The 20,629-nt window shown below is 35.0% G+C and overlaps 2 protein-coding genes across 6 annotated transcripts; one reads left to right on the forward strand and one right to left on the reverse strand.

The window, feature by feature from the left end:
- Nucleotides 1–4,314: 4,314 nt before the first annotated feature.
- On the forward strand, nt 4,315–11,867 carry LOC132036945 (uncharacterized). Of its 5 annotated transcripts, none has more exons than XM_059427357.1 (10): nt 4,315–4,687; nt 5,854–5,913; nt 7,312–7,479; nt 7,969–8,035; nt 9,044–9,276; nt 9,398–9,460; nt 9,621–9,648; nt 10,618–10,745; nt 11,447–11,488; nt 11,564–11,867. In XM_059427357.1, exons 1-10 carry the CDS (start codon nt 4,481–4,483, stop codon nt 11,669–11,671), a joined length of 1,104 nt encoding a protein of 367 aa, XP_059283340.1. In that variant the 5' UTR covers nt 4,315–4,480; the 3' UTR covers nt 11,672–11,867. The 5 variants fall into 5 exon arrangements, with proteins under 5 accessions (XP_059283340.1, XP_059283343.1, XP_059283344.1 ...); XM_059427360.1 differs by having other exon boundaries at nt 9,086–9,276; XM_059427361.1 differs by having other exon boundaries at nt 9,104–9,276.
- On the reverse strand, nt 11,802–20,028 carry LOC132036944 (switch 2). The gene is made up of 8 exons (XM_059427356.1): nt 19,587–20,028; nt 17,213–17,319; nt 16,072–16,996; nt 14,771–15,018; nt 14,107–14,233; nt 13,632–13,907; nt 13,269–13,530; nt 11,802–12,380 (listed from the first exon to the last, which is right to left on the reverse strand). The coding sequence occupies exons 1-8, from the start codon at nt 19,956–19,958 to the stop codon at nt 12,043–12,045; spliced, it is 2,655 nt and encodes an 884-aa protein (XP_059283339.1). The 5' UTR covers nt 19,959–20,028; the 3' UTR covers nt 11,802–12,042.
- Between the last annotated feature and the right edge of the window lie 601 nt (nt 20,029–20,629).

Here is a 20,629-nt window from a genome sequence, read left to right on the forward strand (position 1 = left end):
AGAGGTGGTGGGGGCAGGTGTTTTTCTCTATAAGCTTAACAAGTGTACTATTCGGGGATAATGTGTGTCTTACTTTTCTCCTATTCTAGGCAAAACCCAAAATGGAAGTCTCATTAGGCAGAGGGTGGATTTTTTTTTTTTTTTTTTTGGGACCTTCAACCAAACACAAACAAGGTATAAAAGTAACAAATATTGGTGAAATGGTAAAAAAAAAACTTTTTTGAGGCCAAGCTTATTTTTTTTCAAAAGAGCTTATTTTAAAAAAAGTGTGGCGTTTGGCCAAGCTTTTCAACAGAATAAGTAATCCTAGGGAATAGCAGAAGTTGTTTTTTAAAAGCTAAAATAATAGCTTCTGACTAAAAGAACTTTTGAGAAAAATATACTTATAAGCACTTTTTAAAAATTTGGTACACTAATTATCTTTCTTAAAAAGTATTTTAAATTAATTGACCAAAGCATTTTTTGCCAAAAGCGAGGTCAAGTCAGAAACCTAAAGCTACCCAGTGGCTTTAGGCCCCAAATATATTAGGACCCCAAAATAATTTGTATTATATATATGATTTTAAAAAATTATATTTTTATTTGATAAATAATTTTCTAGATCATTTTACTATCAATTATTACATATATATATTTTTTCAAAGTTTATGCTACTTTTTAGAAATATGATTGATGCAGTCAATTAAATTTATAATTACTTCCTACTTTGTAATATGGTTTAATTCACTTCAACTTAAATCAATCTAATTTATATTTTTGACTTTCTAAGATCTTCTATAACTCTTTGAGTGCCTTTTTAGATATTTTTCAAGCTCAAGCTAAGTAGATTATTAAACAATTAGAATAGAAATTAAAAGACATTATTAAGCCCTTAAATATTTTTAAGGCATAATAATCACTGACGGTTTTAATCTATTTTTATAGTTAAAGTGATACGAAAATGTTTATATGTAGAAGATGGTACTCTTATTGGCCTGAATTCTTACTTCTATTTTTAAATGTTTCCATTGCTTATAAAATAATTTTGAAAAGTTTTTGTAACAATAGCTTGAACTTAAAAAAAAAAAAAATCGATGAAATGATCGTAACACAAAATATAAGACTCATGATTCAGTTAATGTCTCATGAAAAATTACATGAATTGACTATATCATCAATTGAAAAAAAAAATACACTTTAAAAAGGCTATAAGAATAAATAACAAATAAATATATTAAAATTTTACTAAATAAATATAAGGCCTCCTTTTAAATTCCGACTTTAGGCCACCGGCTCTCTTGAGCAGCCCTTGGCCAAAAGCTCTTTTCAAAATAAGCTAATTTTATAAGCTCGGTCAAACAGGACAAGCTATGACAAATGGTCAATGAAGTAAGTTGAGCATCATGATGTCTCAGACTTAGTTACTCAATACTTATGTCATTGGAGGTAATATGGTACCCCTAAAACTTAGTGAGGTGCGTGCAAGCTTGATCTGGACACCACGATTATCGCGATTATAAAAGAAACAAGATATACCCCTCAACTTTAATTAAAAAATAAACTAAACGATTTTTTTTTTAAATCGTCAGCAAAAAGGGTATATTTGCACTATTTTGTAACGGCAGGGGTATATTTGCACCATTTTGTGACGGCAGGGGTATATTTGTACCATTTTGTAACAGCAGGGGTATATTTGCATCATTTTGTAATAGCAGGAGTATATTTACGCTCCTTTTATAACGGGGGTATATTTGCTCTAAATCGCAAAGTTGAGAGGTTTGTTTGCACCTTTCCCTACTTTTTATTTAAAATTTTTGAACTTTTCTTTTGAAGTGAAATTCATGTTATAGATGCAACTTTTTAACTTCCAAAATTCTTTTCAACTTTGAGTACAAGTACTATTTTATTTTCAAGGTTAACCAAATATTATCCAAATGTCTACTTTATGCAGTTTAATGTAAATACTGATATATGAGTAAATATATTTTGCATTGACAATGGATCACGTTGACTTGGATGAGTTTATTGATGGTTGTCATTGAGCTGTCATATGAGAGGTATCTGAGAATCTGTCTCCATAACTCTAATCTCTTTTTGTATTTCTGGACAAATTGACAGCTCTGCCTAATTGTATAAATTGGGATGTACATTTAGGCCTGTTATTTGGACTGCTTCAAACTACTACTATTGTTAATGTAAGCCCCTTCAAGATGGTCAGTTCTTTTTTATCTTAAACATTTCCCATATTCTCTTATAATAATTTTGGTGAGAGGAAATGGTCATAAATAATAAAAAGACAATAGAATATAAGAACTTTTTATGGGATCAGAATCTGCAGTGCATAATAAAGCTCAAGCATTTAAATTGCAACTCATAGCCTCAGTCTATGAGAAATTAAAAGTGTTTATTTTTTAAAATGGTTATTATTTTAGAGAGTTGAGATGTTTGCCTTTTTTTTTTGAAAAAATAAATAAATGCTTTGAAGTACTAGCATATTGTTTTTCATAAATTGAGAAGCTATTTTTTAAAAAAAAAATTTGGCCAAGCTTAAATTGTTGCTAAAATATTAGCAACAAGGTTTTTCAATCTTTTTTTCAAATTGTTCAAATAAGCAGATTTTGAAAGCTTGACCAAATAATTCAAAATGTTGTCAAACAAACTAATTTAATTTTAGGATTCTAAGGAGAAGGTTCTCTTCTCGACCCTCGTCTTTTTTCGTCAGCGAGTCTATTAGCTAGTTTACAATGCTATAAATAAGATAACATGTACTTTGTGCAATTAGTTGAGGTGTGAGAACGTTGATCCAAACACCATATATGCTATAAGAAAAAGATTGAAAACATATATGACCCTGCATGCTTATCCGATTCTTTTATTTAGACACTTGACTTGCACCTATCAAACATATGAATCCAAGATTCAGAAGTAAATATTAAACACACATTATTGACATTTCATAGTGTGTGGTTTGTTAGCGTGATTTGTTTATTTAAAAATAATTTTTATATTTCATAATGTAGAAAGCACTTGAAAACGGGTTTTAAGTTTTTTCAAACAATGTGAGAGACCTAAATAGACCCTACTTAGGTTTGAGTTAACTTGTGCAAAACTCTCAGTTTAGGTGTCTAAATGTTTAAGAGATCGTCTATGCATTCGGCCTAAAATAAAAGAATTTGAATTCTTAGATCAAGTCAGTTAAGATGTTTTATGCATTCGGCCTAAAATAAAAGGATTTGAATTCTTAGATCAAGTAAGTTAAGGTGTTTTTTTTTCCTTCCAAATTCAACTCGAACACGCATATTTGAAATAATGGTCCCTTATTTTTCTTTTCTTTTTTTAATAGTAAGTTCAAAATAATCCCTTGAGTATCACTTGAGCATGGTCCTTTTAGTTCGCCAAAAGTGAGCATCTTTTGGTCTCCTCATATATTTATCGAGTTCTGATTGTCAGATTCAACGAAACTGTGAAAATAGAAAATATTTAATGACAACTCACATTTGAAAGTACCTTTTTTGTAGTTTATGTTATTTTCCGTCTATTTCAAGAATTTAGTGTAATTTTTTGAGGTGCAATTTCTGTTATTTTTAATCTATTTTTTGTGTCCAGTGTAATTTTTATGTTGCGCTTTTTTGACAGAAATTTCTGATCTTTGTCGTTAATTTTTTTTCACAGCTCCGGTAAATTTTAACAACGGAAAAGGGCCAAAATTACCCCTGAACTTTGAAAAATAGTTCATCCATACCCTTCGTTATACTTTAGGGCCAATTATACCCTTACAGTTATACTATGGGGTCAATTATACCCTTATGTCTAACTGCTGCCACGTGACATCATCTCAGCCCTTCAAAATTATTTTACCCTCAAATATTTTTTTACCCACTAAAATAACTCAAAACGACCCGAATTTTTTCCAGCAAAAATAATACGGAATTATTTTTATATTTTTTTCTGGAAAAATTTTCCGTATTATTTTTCTTTGGAAAAAAAAATTCAGGTCGTTTTGAGTTATTTTAGTGGGTAAAAAAATATTTGAGGGTAAAATAATTTTTGAAGAAATTTGAGATGATGTGCCTGGTAAGAAGTTAGACATAAGGGTATAATTGACCCCTATAGATAACCGTAAAGTATAATTAACTTCTAAAGATAACGCAGGGTATGATGAATAACTATTTTTCAAAGTTTAGGGGTAATTTTGGCCCTTTTCCGTTTTAACAATTAGAGTTGGTAAATATCCGTCAAAGATTAAAAAAAAAAAAAAATGCTTACTTTTTACAAATTAGGACCAAAACTGCTTAAGAGACCAGTTTTGTCATTTTACTCAACTTACTTCTCCCAAAATTACCTTTTTAGAGCCGTTTGGATGGACTTATATTTTCGAATTCTAAGCGGTTAAAACTATTCTGCTTAAAAGCACCTAAAATAAGTGAATCCAAACAGGCTCTTAGTCCAAAACCTAAACGAGAGGACAAACCGAGTAAATCGTCCACCGGCAAGTGACGTCATGATGGAAGAACAAGTAAAGGGAACAGTGACGTCACTATCCTCAATATTTCCAGTAGAAGAAGCACAAAAAGCATCAAAGCGCGTGGAAGAAACTCTCTCTGAGCGTCAGTTACAGTTAAACCAGCTCCGAGATTTTGTAAATGACAATAATACCCTTATTAACCTTGTTCAACAACTCCCCGACCAGCTCCACCATGATATCATGGTAAATTCTTTGTTTTACTCTACTTTTTTACCGTTTGAATGGATCGTATTGTGTTGTACTGTATTGTTTTGATGAATACAACGTTTGGATAGATTGTATCGTTTCCTGTCAGTTACATAACGATAGACATCTACAATTTTGAAGGATAAAACCTACAAGAAAAGTAGGGTATACCGTGTAGAGCTATCATAAAAAAGGTATGGTATATGATAAAATATGATTATTAGATAATAAGTAAGGACAAAATGAGAAAAAATAAATAAGGTAGCGACGGGATAACGCCAAATCGATCGTTACATGAAATGGGACATTTCGTCGTTACGTAACGATTGGACTTAACGATACGATACGATAAAATTAAAGTAACAATCAAAACAAATGTTGTATCTAAACTAACAATGCAATACAATACAATAGGTAACAATCATCCAAACAAGCTGTTAGCATATCAAGAGAAGGCAATTTCTTTTTTCTTGTTTTACCCATAGTATTAATTACTAGTTTCAAATCATTTTTCAAGTCCATTAAAAATATGTACCAATTAATATGGGTATTATGGTAAATTATACACTTCATTTATTATTTCTTAAGGGGTGTGCAAAGTCCCCTTTTCGTTAGATAGGAGGCTGTGGAGGATTCAGATTAGGATAGAAGGCTAGTAGGTAGTCTCGCTTTTTCTTTCGCACTAGTAGGCGTAGTTTTGCTCTATCGTTTATTGCCCTTTGATTCCTGCTTTTATGTGTTGGGTCTTGTCTTTCCAGGCTGTTTTATCATGACTTCTTCGCTCTTGTTATTTCTCATTTTCGCATTGCTTTGATATGCTTGTCCTTATCTGACTCTTTTGCCTTGTTTTCCCTTGTTTTCTTTTGAGCCGAGGGTCTTTCGGAAACGACCTCCCTACCTTCCAAGTGTGCAAAGGGGGTAAGGTCTGCATGATGTACATCTATGTGATTTACCTTTTTTCTCGTTTGGTAAAGTGCCCCACATTGTGGGATTCCACTGGGTATGTTGTTGTTGTTGTTGTTGTTGTTGGGTGTGCAAAGTCCACAGCAGACAAGTAAAAGTGAACGGAGGGAGTACTCAACTTTTCGTTTTTACTGTATAGTGGAGTGTTATGCTTGTTATCTATGTGATTTAATGTGATCTTCTTTTGGTAACTTTTTCAGGTTCCGTTTGGTAAAGCTGCGTTTTTTCCTGGACGTTTGATTCACACCAATGAATTACTGGTAATTTATACGCTACGCGATTTCAATTAGTATGGGCCTTTTCACTTATGCTCGTTTCAGTTACTTGAAAATACTCCCACCGTTCCACATTAGTTATCATGTTTTGTTTTTCGAGAGTCAGTTTGACTAATCTTCGGAGCTAAATTGGATTAGATTAATTCAATATTTTAAAATTAAAATCTAGATGTTCGAAAGCTATACCAAAAGTGCTAATTAGTTGCAATTCTTCTCATATTAATATGATGGAAAAATATATCTTAAGATATCGGTCAAAGTCCATGTAATTTGACTCTTGAGAAGTGAAACGTGACAAGTAAAAGTGAACGGAGGGAGTATTAGGTAATTTGATTGAATTAGAGATGCAAACAGTGGTGGAACAGAGTTCTGATAAGGGGATTAAAAAATGTCACACCTGGGAGTTGAACCTGTTAAGGGGATTCAAAAACTTATATATGTATAAAGAGATGATGTTTACCTTGTTTAGGCAGTATAACTTTCCGAGGAACCCCTTCATTGCATGTGGTTATCTGCCACTAGGTGCAAGGCTTATCTTTTGATTGTACATGAAGCTAAATACAGAAAATTTTGGCCTTCCTGCAAAAATTTTTGTTTTTCTTTCCGGATTAAAAGGTAACTTTTTTTTTTTTTTCCTGTTAGAAACTCTCCCTTGGTCAAACTCCCGTTTTGTGCGAAGTATTTCTTGTCGCGAGCCCAAATAAGGGAGGATTATTGTGGTAAGCTGATGGTAAATATAAAAATAATATAACTATGATGAATCTTCTTAATGACCTGAGAAGAGAAGAATGAGTAGAGTGGAATGGATAAAGCAGATTGGTATAGTTGACCCTAACTAGTTTGGGATTGAGGTGTCATTGATCGAATGATTGATTCTCTTCCTTGATCAAAATGAATCATTTCTTTACAACAGTCCGTTTGGATGATTTATTGATTTATATTATCAGTAAAACTGGAAAGGTTGTTGTTCTCCAACGAGGCGTCTGGTAGTGCTAGAATCTTCTTTGCCAAATCGTGGAATATGCTTCATTTTCTCTTTCCTGGATTCTACATTGGTTGTTTGGATCTATCTGATAAGTCTGAAGACTCTGCTGTTTACACGATCACTTCTAAGTTTAAAACCTAATATTTAATTTGCTGTTTGTCTGGCTAATTTGCAAGTGATCTTTGGTTAATTATGAAAAGATGTTTCATCCTTTTTTTTTAAACCGACAAGTCCGTGAAATTTTGTTCTCACTAGTTCGAGCCGTGGGAACAGCCTCTTGCAAAAATGCAAGGTAAGGCTGCGTACAATAGACCCAGCTTAGTGCACCGGCTGCCCTTAATCCTTTTCTAATTACAACTTATTGAATATAATTTTCTACTTCTCTGTCTTGCATGCAGGTTCTTCTAGGAGAGGGTCATTATGCTGAAAGGACAGCGAAGCAAACAATTGAGATACTGAACAGAAGAGGGAAGGCTTTGGATGTCCAAGTGGAGTCTGTAAAGGCTTTAATGCAAGACCTTAAGGCTGAGGCCTCATTTTTTGATGCTACAGCTTCCGAGGCAGCGGTATGCTTGTTGGTTCTGTCATATGGTGCTTGAACACTTTGACATGGTATTGCTTTCTCAAATATTTGAGTTACTGATATGGTATAATAGAACCACCGTGTTTACAAGTGCTAGAAAACTTATTTGGGTGCAACAGGTAATAGTAATAAAACTACAGTGTTTTCAAGTGATACAGAAACGTATTTGGTGATATGACACGAGATAACTAGAGTCTGTTGGACTTGAATCTGAGAAATACATAAACTTGAGTTAGTTTGAGATGACTTGACATTGATATGCCTATTGGTGCGAATTAATTGATAGATAATTCTCACTGGTTTGATTATCGTATGAATGTATTGTGTGCACCATAAGCATTAGTTGGTAGCTGGAATGTTCACAATTTGATTTCTCGTAGTAATTTTTCTTTTGTGCATATTCGCTTGAGACGTCAGTTTCTGGAGTTTAGATAGTTATATGAATTTGATGATTCCAAGCAATCTTTGGCAGGAAGGTCTTGTGGAGATAAGAGAAGACTATGTTGAGGAACCTTCTCCTAAAAAGGCATCTACAATAGGTATATTCAACCTGTTACTGATTTATGTCTTACATATAAATAGTCGAATTAATGTTGATGTTATTACTCTGCTAGTTATAAAAAAAAATTCTTGATTAGTAAAAAGCATCTTTAAATGTTTCCTCCCTCAGAATGCTATTTATAATTTTTTTTAAACATGTCTAATTAAAGTCATAGGCTCAGTCATATATGAAATGTATTATGTATGCCATTGTATTGGATATTTTTCTGTTTTTGTGTTGCTATGGAAAAGGACCTCTATGCAGAAGTTATGATTGCTACACTGCTAACTGATATAAGGTTTTTTTTGACGTATCCTAAATTGTAATGAGGAAAAGATGCAAATCTACCTTGAAAACAAGCAAAATGTTTGGCATGCCTTAGAATCTTTCTTGTGCACAAGTAGGAGTAAGAGAACTGTAAACTATTGAAAACATGTTTGATACAAGACCCATATTGTCGAATATAGAATTAGTTCCTAACTCCTAAGGCCTATAGAAACTTGAAAATCTAAACCACCATATGTTATTTGGACTATCTTTACTGATGTCATGAACATGGCCAAGTTAATCCTCATCCTAAGGTTTAATCATTTCCATTCTTCTAGATATCATCAGAGACAGAAGAACAGTCTCTAATGTGTCTGACTGACTTTATATTGAGTGTGCTAGAGTTAGCTTTTGTAGTTTCTTTCAAAGTGTGAAAAGTAACTATGATATCAGGCTTTCTACTGTCCTTTCATCGACCAATATCTTAAGTATAACCAAGTTGATGCATTTTTTTTATATACATACCACGCACATGGAGGGAGGGACGAGGGAACATTTCTACTCCCTGTGCTATGAGGATGGCTATCTGACTTAATCTTCCAGTGGTGTGATGAGAGTTCTGACCTTCGGCAACATTCACTAGTCTTTGGTGGTTCTACTTGTGACCAACCATCACTTAATTGCACTGAATTGCAGCTCCTTTCTAAACACTGAACTTTCTAAACGGTTTGAAACTCAGGCATCGTGAAAGCTGAGCTTCCTATTTTTTCTGAAGCTGAAGATGTATCTCGTGTTGAAGATGACGAATATGCTCGCATATTATCCCGAATGGCTGAACTCGAGAAGGAAGAAGAAGAAGAAGAAGGAGAAGAAGAAGAAGCTGAAAATGCCAACAGAGAAGAGCTAGGTAGAGCTGGATCAGATGTCAGCTCAGGTCATGTTATCTTGGAAGAAGAAATGAAATGTTCAGAGGTCAGTTGCATGTTGTTGAACTTGGATAGAAAGTCTGAATTTTGGAATGCATGAACTTTATGCTTCTATAGTTGTTGCTAAATTGCATTTGACATGTGGTTTGGTGCATAACTTTGGCAAGCTCAAGAAAAGAGGTGAATCTTCAAGATTTCAGTCCACTGAAAAGTTTCCTGATCACTGGCATGTGAGTAACCCTTACCTTCTACCCAAGATGTATTCTTGAATTGCATCTTTTCTCATTCTACCATATATGTGAAGGGTTTGCTTGGTTCTCAAATTTGCCCCACAATGTATGAATTTGTTTGTTTTCTTTCAACTAATCTATTTGAAATTTTTATGTGCAGGTTGAAGGTTCAAAAGCAACATCTAAAGGTAAGCCTTGTCCCAAGAAGAAGAATTGTGAACTATAGACAGTCCATGTGCCGCTTGCTTATTGAATTTCTGAAATTACTTGTATAGTACTACCTCCGGATCAAAAAAAGAGTCCACTTAGCCATTTGCACACCCCTTAAGAAAATACTAACTCCTAGACAAAAATAGTTAATTTGACTAAACTACCCCTAATTAGATAGGCATTGGGATTTGACCATATAACACTTAATAGGGACAAATCTGGAAAGACAAGGTTAATTCTTTCTTGATTTGATAAGCGGACACTTTTTTTGACCCAAGAAAAAAAGGCTAAGTGGACACTTTTTTTGATCTAGAGGAAGTAACATGTTAATTGATCCCCTCATCCCAAAGAAAATGCCCAGACGGAGTCAATTTAGGCTAATTCAGAACCTTCTTGGAATTACTCATCCGTGAACTATAAGTTACTGATCAACCAAAAGCAATTATCTGCTTGGAATTTTAGTTAGTCTTTCAACTACGTTGTGCTGATAAGGTGCTCAATGCTGGTGCTTTGTCTTTTGAGTCATGCTCAATGCTGGTGCTTTGTCTTTTGAGTCATTCTTTTATGAAGAATTTTCTACTTTTTGTCAAACTTGTGTGGGGGGTTTACTCTTTTCTGAATTTCCAGAAGTATTTACTTATCAAAGACGGTTTTGTTGCTTTGTTTTCTGTAGAGTTAACTAGTTCAGTATTTTTTTTCCAAAAGTTCAGCGTCGAGGAAGATAGAATTAGAAGCATCATTGGTCTTTTCTTTTTCACTTCCTATCTATAGTTATCAAATTATGTTGGTTTCATGAAATATATAAAATCATTCAGTGGAGCTTGCAGCTATCCTTGTTTTTGTCGTGGTTGATAAACTTTACCAGTTCTTTCTCAAATAATTTTCTTTTCCTGAGGATTATTCAATTTGCAAGTCCTTTGTTCTTTAACTTCTGTTTCTCCTAAAAGATTGCATTGTATCAGGAAACTGCTTACCTGATAATCTAGCTTATGGCAAGTCCAATTTGGCTGAGAATGCTCTGACAGAACCTCAAGCGAAAGAGGATGTTAAGGCTCCTATTATAGCTGAAAACAAAGTACGATTCTGTGCCTTTTATTTGTTCTTACCTAGATGGGCCATCGCTGTTCCAGTGCACCTATGTTCCTCTCATTATCTGACTTCTCGCTGTTCCAGTGTTCCATCTTCTTTTCTTTCTTTGTTTTCTTTTTCTCAGCATTGGGAGACAACTGTTAAACCACATTAAGTGAGAATCTTGCATTTCTGATTTATGTCATCTCTTGAACTTGCAAAAGACCTGTAGGTTATGCATGTGACCCAGTCAACGTGCTCTTTTTTTCATTCGACTCGCATTTCATTCAAATTTGTAAATTGCAGGAGTTGTCTGTTTCTGCACTTAATGCCTTCTTGGACCAGCTAGTCTCTGGATCCTATCTTTTTTTAATGAAGTAGAAGCAGATCCATTTGTAATCCATGTTGAAAAGGAGTACTATTGTCAGTGTTTGTTAAGCATACATTCTTGCCTCTCAACAGATGTGTGGTGAAATAGCTGTGATGTTTCTTATGTTATTGCAACTCCATCATTCCCCTCATGAAAAGAACTTATATATTGCTCCATTATCTTCAACATACAATACAGTACTGGGCATATTTTCCGCCTTCCTCATATTGTTCTATTATCTTCAACATAACACGGTTCCATTTCCATTAATGTTTTGCTGCATTCCATCATTCTAGAGGTAAGAACTACAGAAATATAAGCTGACTGCTTTGTTACAGGCTGTTGCTCGTCCCTCAGAACCACGATTCGACAGCAGTAAGGTACATTCTTGCACGATTTTAGTATTGATTGATATATTAAGAAGGGGATATATGATCTGACAATACGTTCTGCAGGCTTTTACTGGCAGCATCATAGAACGCACAAGTGATATTAATTCAAGGGAGCAATCTGTCAGTCGCAGCTCAAAGCCAGTATCGAAGTTCAAAATGCAGAGGAAGTAGCTGCAATTAGTATTTCTTCATGTGGACCTCAACCTTACAAGCTTGCATCAAAGAACACACAAGTTAACCTTGATATCAACCCAACATAGTAGATTATCAGTCTCAGCTTCATGATGTAGAGAAAGTAGAATTGGAAAGGGGAACTGTTTATATTCGAAAACAATTTATACTCTATTGTGAGTGCCAATTGTTTATACTTTATCTAGTGCTGGTTATACTCCCAAAACGAATGACGATACAGACACAATTGAAAGGGAAAACCCTGCCTCAAATTTTACTGTACACATTGAAAAGTAAATTAAAGAAAAGGAAAGAGAGGCACCTATACAGACTAAATGTTACAAAGTTACAAGTTGACAAGAAAAGAAGTTTCAACCATTAGGAATCTTCTCCTTTCTCTTGCGATAGTCTTTAAGTACTTTTTCACGCTCTGCTGGTGTAGCAGATAAGAGCCACTTGCTAAACTGAACCTCTTCCATACCCATGAATCGGGCAAGGTGGCTATACTGGCTCTTTTTGCGCATCTTTATAGCATTGACAGTTCCTACATTCTCCTTCCCAGTTATGGTGTCAGATTTCCTCTTCCCAACAGTCGAAAACTTTGGCTGATGCAGAGAGTAATCTAAATGCACGGTCTCTCCTTTCTTCTCTTTGATCTTTGCCGGTCCAAGGTTAACAATGTCTTCATATCGATGAGCGTATACAATACCTACACAACAAAAGGTAAAACTGAATTGAGCAATAAAATTTCGTCTTTGTAAGAGACATCAACCAGTCAATCGAGGTGAAGAAACAACTTCAATATTTCTGCCCAAAAAAAGAAAAAAATAGAAGATAAAATATTGTCAATGATTTCGACAGCTTCGAGTATCTTTAAGTTAATAAAGTATAGTAGATTTCTTTAAAGAACTACATCCATCCTCTTAGTTCTATCTTATGAGAAAACCAAATTTGTCAGAAGCGAACATTTACAAACCGATAGAATTCTTAACCTGCATTCTAGACATGCAAGGTTCAAACCTTCAGGTATGCACTTCCCCTTTTTCTATCCTGTGTCTTATCCCGTGCTAAAATGAATTAAGATATCAAATCTGTTTAAAGATCACCTGGCTCAAAGTAAGAGGAAGAGGAGAGGGAGCATAGATGATCAAGAGGTAGAGAACAGAGGGATCTACTATATTCCATCTTCCGGTTATTCACTACTCCCTTCGTCTATTTCATACAACAGATTTTGACTACACGCGAAGTTTAAAATGTTAATTTGATTAGTATTTATTTTAATTTGACTAGTATTTTATGTAAGTGATAGCCCACAAAGGAATATTGGTTGAAAAGTTAAATTAATAAAGAAGATGTCATACCAAATCTCAAAGTCCAATCATCTAATGTATTTGACTTACTGTATAAAAGAAGGGACAATATCAGCTGATCAATATTTAGAGCTAGAAGCCTAGAACAATATTGACCTTCCTTTTCTTTTAGAGATTTTATTTTGGGTGCCTACATAGTCACCATTCTTTTCTTTCCTGTTGCGTTCCAACAAATGGACTTACAGAGCAATTGTCATTTATCGGAAACCATTAACAAAAGAACTCACCAACGTCTTCAAGCACTGGAGCAGCAGTTGTGCGCTCCTCTTCTTTATGTTTACTGCTTTCAGCTCCCACTAAAGATGTAGTTATTTCTTTCTCAGGAACAAAATACATCCCAAGTACATTCAAATCCTGCTTTGAATCAGTTCCATCTTCCTTTCTTTTCTTTTCGTGCAATTCAATGATCTCACTAGTGAAGAGCTTGTCAGATAAATCTCTGAAAAGATTGCAGATTCCAAATAGCTCCCCTTGGAACCCCTTACAATCCTGAAAAGTTGCAGTATGAATAAGTAACCATTCCAGCTGGAAGAATGACACAAACGTGAAAATGAAATCCTAGGAAACAAAAAAGAGAAGTGACTTTCAACCTGAACTCCCTCGAAATAGCGTTTTTCCATATTTCCAGAAACAGCTATGTTTGATAACTGCTGTTTGTAGACCTGACGAGTGTAAACAAGTTCTTCAAGAGAACCAGCTGCAAGTAGGCGGAAAACAACAACGTGGCGCTTCTGTCCAAATCGAAATGACCTGTCCTGGGCCTGCAAATCGTGGGCAGGATTCCAGTTTGGATCAAATATCACTACCCGATTCGCGCTAACAAGGTTGAGGCCGAGGCCACCAGCTTTTGTTGATAATAGGAATACCTAAGATGAGAAGAACATCAACATACAGAAATGATAAAAAGGAGTAAAGTTTGATATGTTCTAAAATGAATTTCTAGTCCATATTAATAAAAAGAACTGGGCCTAAATAGAGCAAAATTGGATGCGGAGGATCATACAGCCAATCCCAACTAATTTAGTGTCGAAGAGTTCACTGATTGATTATTTCATTAATATCTACCTGTTTGCTTGGACTAGAGTTGAAATCATCGACTAGAGACTGGCGCAAGCTAGTTGGGGTGGAACCATCAAGTCTTGAAAAACCATAGCCCTTGCGTATAATAAATTTCTCAAGTATGTCCAGCATCCTGCTTGGACAAAATTATTTTTACAAAAAAGGGAATTATGACTAGAGGAAAGAATGGCATGTCTGAAAAGCTATGCAATAAATGCAACAGATGTATTCTATAAGCACAAAACATATCCTTGGCTGACACTTGTTGTTATCCAGATTCCATAGTAACAGAGTTGCAAGAACAAGAGAAATAGGGAAAAGTATCTAGTAAGCCTCATAAGAGGATGCGGTTCCTACTTATCCCAAAAAGAAAAAGGGATGGGGATCCTCATTAAAACCATTCACAGCCCTCAGGTTCTCATAACAGTGCACCACTATCAGAGATCTGAGAGGAAAAAATAATGTGATGCTGGAGTATTTATTTTGATCCAAGATAGGGTTAGGAGTAGCAAAAACCAAACAGCAAATGTTAAGCAATCAGACAATGTAAACTGGGCCATTCTTCAATTTCGATGCTCAGATTAAATTGTAAGCCAAGCAGCTAGCTTTCTGCATCATTCGAATATTTCAGGAATTCAAAATCTAAAAGAACTGAATACTGACATCGCACCTTACAGAATAGCTGAAAAGAAGAATCTTGTCACTTTGTGAAACCCAAGAGGACATTAGTTTCTCCAACGCTCTCATTTTCCCGCAATGTTCAACATTACTTAAGCCCAAAAAACTCTTATTTTGAGTATTCCCTCCAACCAAATCAATGTCCTTACCAAATACAGCAGCAGCAAATTCTGCATCTTTTCTTTGTTTATCTGGATCATCCCTTGGATTAGGCTTGATAAGCTCCAAGTGATTGCTTATCTGCTTGGAGAGCTCCAAAAAGTGAGGATACAAAATGATGAAAGAGAGGGACTGAGAATAATTTCAAAAGAGCAATAAGATGTAGGATTGAGGGATACCAATGTTGCAAATAATTAGAAAGTTGAATGAAATAAAATAGTGATGTCCATCCCATACTCCACCATAATCAAGAATCATTATGTTTGAAGGTAACATGTAATGTATTATTCGTGTGTCAGTCAAATAGCAAGTGAAAAATACCGTTAGAGAAGTTTCCATGTGCTTGAAAGGCTTAAAGTACGAGCATAGGACTAAGAATTGATTCATGTCATAAAATTGCCAGTCTAATAGAACAATGACATGTCACTGAGCTTCATACTAATGGCAGCTCTGAGGTGGTAAGAGGTACGCTGCATCTTTAATATTCAAGAAAATTTCCTTAGTATGACAACGGTGTCCAAGCAAGCTTGCACGCACCTCAACTTTCCACCGGGTACCCTCTACTTCCCACCAGCACAGGTATTGGGTAACTCTGCCCACCAAGGCTTAGATAGATAGAAAAAATCACATAGGAGTAATATTTTTTGTCTCTGCTGGAATTTGAACCCTGTCTCCATAATTTGCAATTATTTTCTTTAGTCTTCTTTTCTCTTGTTTTATTAATTTTTCTTTTGACAAGAGTAAGGTGAGATTAAGAATCTGAATTCTGAGACCAAAAAAGAGGGATCTCACTTTTAACATGTGCTGCCAGACAATAATGCACCCACTTCTAATTGCAAGTTAATAAGTTGAAATAACTTTGGTTAATTACTTAATTTATGCATCACCTAAAACTGAGCGTTCTTAGATGTTCAGCATTTTCCTTCTCTATGTCATAAGACTCGGATTGCATCCAGCAACTTAATCTCGTTTTCTCTCACTTTAGGTGCTTATCTTTAGTGCAGCAATTTTCCTTAGAACAAACTAGAGAACTTACTTTGAGATTACATTATCTACATCATTAACCATCACGGATTCGTCGTACAAGTACTAAAGATCAAGAGATAACCAAGAGAAAATTCTTTAAAGGAAAACCTGCTGGAGCTTGACGAGACAAGGAAGAACGAGGCAAAAAGGGCATTGTTCACAACCATCTGGATTGTCCTTGTGAAGGTAAGGCCAGATGGCACCATCTGGAGCGGTCCTTCTGCAACATTCAACTTGCTTGAGAGGGCTTCCGCAACTACAAGGGAGTTCCTTATTGATAAGGCATTGTACATCAGGTAACAGTAGCATCCTCTGATAAACCCGTTTTTGCAGTTCGCTCATGGCGCAAAAAACAACATTATCTTCCTTCCCTAACATGAGATGTCCAATAGTTTCTTCTTTTGTCCTTCTTAACAAATATTTGCGCAAAACTGATACTAAGTGTTGTTTCCGCTCATCAGCAACTCGAACAAATTTATCTGGAGCACTTGATCTCTGTCCATGTTTCAGGGGCTCCTCGTAAAACTCTCGGAAGTGTTCACGAGTCCCCAGGCAACCAGGCGTTACCCAGTCAAACAGATTGAACAATTCCATTAATCTATTCTGCATTATTGTTCCTGTAAGACCATAACGTTTGTGGGTCTTAATTGCTAAACATGCCTCGTACAGTTTTGATTTCTCATTCTTAAGTCGATGTGCCTCATCAACAATCACAATCTCCCATTCAATATCTGATAAAATTCTTCCATGGATTCTGTACGTATCAAAACTTGTTATAAGTATCTCCACGCCACGTGCTTCTAGTTTGTCGATCATTAAATCACGGTTTGGCCCGTGATAAATGCAAACACTAAATGTTGCCCACTTGGAAAACTCGATTTCCCAGTTGTGGATCAAAGAAGAGGGACAAACTATAAGTACAGGGCCCCTTGTTCTTAGGTGTTCCTTCGAGACTGTTGATTCTGGTATATCTCCATCCTTACCAAACACAGCAGCTAAGAATGCGATGCTTTGGATGGTCTTACCAAGTCCCCTGTTCCAGATATGCGCGGACAAGAGACATTACAATTACATTATTAAAATTTGAAGAATGAACAATATAATAGCATTAAAAAATGTATATGACTGTCAGACTGTATATAACATGAACCAACTGCTGATGCTCATAACATGTACAAGTTAGGCCACGACTGAAAAACAAGTAGCATCCACCATAACAACCAAGAACGGACTTAAAAATAAAACTCACATATCATCTCCAAGAACACCTCCATGATTATTCTGATACAATCTATACAAAAATTTCACTCCTTCTCGTTGATGCTCCAAAAGCCTACAGTTTATAGATGCTGGAACCTGAAAAAGAAATAAAGGAAATTATTACATATGTAGTCAATCATTACACATCATAAACTGGATTAAGAAGCAAGTGTGAATTTATCTCAACAGGTAACAAAAGGCACTACATCTCCTTTTATTTCCTTGATCCAATTTCAAGACTCGTTATTTGGAAAAGGGCTGTTGCAACACAATTTCAAATGGCAGAACAGTTCTAATCATTTTGAGAATTCCAGTAATTTTTAGGATCAAAACCCCATAACAGAGGTTTTGCTTAAAAAACATCAAAGAATTCCATTCCAAATAGAAATAAACAGATAGATGTCCCCTAACGACCGACAGACAACCCTTTATATTGATCGTGAAACTTTTGTCAGGAAAACAAACACCATAGAACACTCCTACTGTTACCACCAAGAGGGAAGGAAGGGAATTACTGCCTTTGCAAGAGAGATGTGTCTTCCATATAAATGGGAGAAGAAGTTGCGGAAGCAACCCTTTGAATTAATTAAAACTTTGTCAAGAAAAGAAACACTGCATAACATTCCCAGTGTTTCCACAAAGAGGAAAGGAAATTACTATCTTTTCTAGAAATACGTGTCTTCCATATAAATAATAAAATAGGAGAAGAAGTTATGGGAGGAGTTGGGTATTTCCATGTCGAAAAGTCTACCCCCCTTGGTTCCTTTTGACTAATATCCAAATGACGATATCATTTCACGTTTCCTTCTTTTCTTTTTCCATATGTTTTGTCTCCTTTTCTAGAAAAATCCCTTGCAGATACCAAGAAATCATAAGCAAGCCATTAAAGTGTTCACCAAACCTATGATCATTTTCGACCACCCCCACAATCATTAACATACACAGTTTATCATTTTTTCTATTTAGGTAAATTTTATCAATCACATTCTACTTGGGGAGCTAGCTCGAGATTCTAATGTCTCAATTGACGCCAAAGTTAAATCAAAGCGCAAGAATGTTCACATTCACAACCACTATGCAAAGAACACATGATCTTAACAACTTGTTTGGATGGTTGTGACCTATTGTATTGTATTTTTAGTTTAAATACAATGTTTTTTATTTTTCCGAAAAGTCCCATTTTGTGTAACGACCGGTTTGGTGTGATCTTGTCGTTACCTTAATTTTTCTCATTTTGTGTTTCCTTATTATCTAATAATCCTATTTTCCCCTTTACACTACCTTTTTATAGTATTTCTACCAGTACCCTGCTTCTTGTGTACGTTTATCCTTCAAAGTGCTGATGTGTGATATGTAACAATGGGAAAGGATACAATTTATTCAAACGTTGTATTCATCAAAAAAATACAGTACGATACGTCCATACAACACAATACAGTATAATACGGTACATTATGAAACGATATGTAACAACCATCCAAACAAAGTGTAAGTCTTCTGTATTGACCTCTGTGGCAAACATCCAAGTAGAATCAAAATCGTAACTTTTCAAGACGTAGATCATCAATTCATTCATTATACAGCAGAAAACAAACACAACCCCACTTGGGTATTGAAATTCAACCACTAGTTACAGAAAGTACAAGTTAAAAAGGGATTAAAAAAACGAATCTTGACGATATGGGCCAGTAAAAAATCACCTGTACAACAGGATTTTCACCAGGGAAAGACAGAACTAACGGCTCGTAAGGTCCTGCTTGATCTAACAATAAAGAGCCCAACTTGGGCCTTCCAAACCCAACTAGCTTTTAATTGTTATTGTTGTTGTATTCAACTTAGGGAGCTAGCTCGCGACTCTAATGTCTCAATTGACGCCTAAGATAACTCAAAGCATAAGAATGTTCACATTCACAACCAATAAGCAAACACCACATGATCTTTAAGTCTTTTGCCTTAACCTCTGTGGCAGACTATCCAAGTAGAATCAAAATAGTAACTTTCCAAGATATGTATCATCATATTGCTCCATTATGCCGCAGAAAAAAACCAGAACAACTTTTGGGTAACTGAAATTTAACCACTAGTTACAGAAAATATTACTTCCTCCATCCCAATTTAAGTGTCCTGCTTTCCTCTTTAGTCTGTCCCAAAAAGAATGCCTCTTTCTATATTTAATAAGTTTTAAGACCACAAGATTAAAAAGACTACACACATCTTTAATTTAAGACTACAAGATTCAAAAGCCTTCCTTAGTATCTTAAACTCCGTTCTCAATCAAACTAAGATACTTAAATTGGAACGGAGGGAGTAGTTAAAAAACGATAAAAAATGAATCTTGATGATATGGGCCAGCAAAAAATCACCTGAACAACAGGATTTACACCAGGTGAAGACAAAACCAAAGGCTCATAAGGTCCAGCTTGATCTAACAATAAAGAATCCAACTTTGGCCTACCAAACCCAATTATCTTTTCTTCTATTTCTTCTTCTTCTTCTTCTTCCTCTTCATATTTTTTCTTCAAATCAAAATGATTCTGTTTTTTGGGTGTTTGGGGTTGGTTTTGAAGCAAAGAAGTGTGATCTTCTAAGCGTAAAAGCTGTTGAGACAAAGAAGATTTTGGGGGTTTTCTAGGGTATACAGATTTTGTCTCAAAATTATAGGAGATTGATGAAGTTTGTGAAAATGATTGATTTGAACAGGGTTTTAGCGTTTCTTTGAAAGTGTTTAGAGACATTAGGGGAATTGAATCTTGAAATTTTGTTAGCAAGTGTTCGTTTTCTTTTTCAAATTGAAGTGCTTTTATTGTTTGTTTGTATTCGTAAACGTTACAAGTTACAACCATTTTTTTTTTTTGCGCCGATTGTCCTTCAAATGCGCTGGTCTTAATTTTTGTCCTCCTGATAACATTTTTGTCCTTCGGCTAAAAAAGTGATCGAAAATATCTCAAAATTTCTGGACTCGAATTTTCAATCAGTAAAAAAAATAAAAAATGGCAAAGCAAGGTTTCGCGAAAATAAGGCTTTATAAGGCCTAACTTAGTTGGGAAAATAAGGTAAAAGGGAGATCTCAGAGTGAAATGAAGGATAAGGAATTTTATTTTATTTTTTTATTTTTTTTATTTTACATGGTTGATTAAGTTTGAAAGGGGGCTAGATTAGAATTATTAAAAGTTTAGAGTAAATAATTAAAAGTAAAAAAATCCAAAAAAAATCCATACCGCCTCTTCCTCTCTCATACGATCTCTTTCTTTTCTTCTGCTCCTCCTCCTCTTATTTTTCTTCTTTTTCTCCAACTTCTTCTTTAGATTTGAAAATATATATTATTTTTGAATAAGAGTTCTTGGGGATCGTTAAAAATTCACCTAAGAATATTGTGTTCTAAGGAGATTTGATTTTTCAAATTTGA

Source organism: Lycium ferocissimum, chromosome 11, assembly GCF_029784015.1.
Source record: "Lycium ferocissimum isolate CSIRO_LF1 chromosome 11, AGI_CSIRO_Lferr_CH_V1, whole genome shotgun sequence".
Lineage (NCBI taxonomy): Eukaryota > Viridiplantae > Streptophyta > Magnoliopsida > Solanales > Solanaceae > Lycium > Lycium ferocissimum.

Bases quoted from the DNA above. Each gene is read 5' to 3' on its own strand.
- LOC132036945 (XM_059427357.1), top strand. From the start codon at position 4,481: ATGATGGAAGAACAAGTAAAGGGAACAGTGACGTCACTATCCTCAATA. The intron at 4,688-5,853 runs GTAAATTCTTTG...TAACTTTTTCAG, and splicing joins AGCTCCACCATGATATCATG to GTTCCGTTTGGTAAAGCTGC. The intron at 7,480-7,968 runs GTATGCTTGTTG...AATCTTTGGCAG, and splicing joins CTACAGCTTCCGAGGCAGCG to GAAGGTCTTGTGGAGATAAG.
- LOC132036944 (XM_059427356.1), bottom strand. From the start codon at position 19,958: ATGTCTCTAAACACTTTCAAAGAAACGCTAAAACCCTGTTCAAATCAA. The intron at 17,320-19,586 runs GTGATTTTTTGC...TTTCTTTTTCAG, and splicing joins GTGTAAATCCTGTTGTTCAG to GTTCCAGCATCTATAAACTG. The intron at 15,019-16,071 runs GTTTTCCTTTAA...CTCTCCAAGCAG, and splicing joins GTCTCGTCAAGCTCCAGCAG to ATAAGCAATCACTTGGAGCT.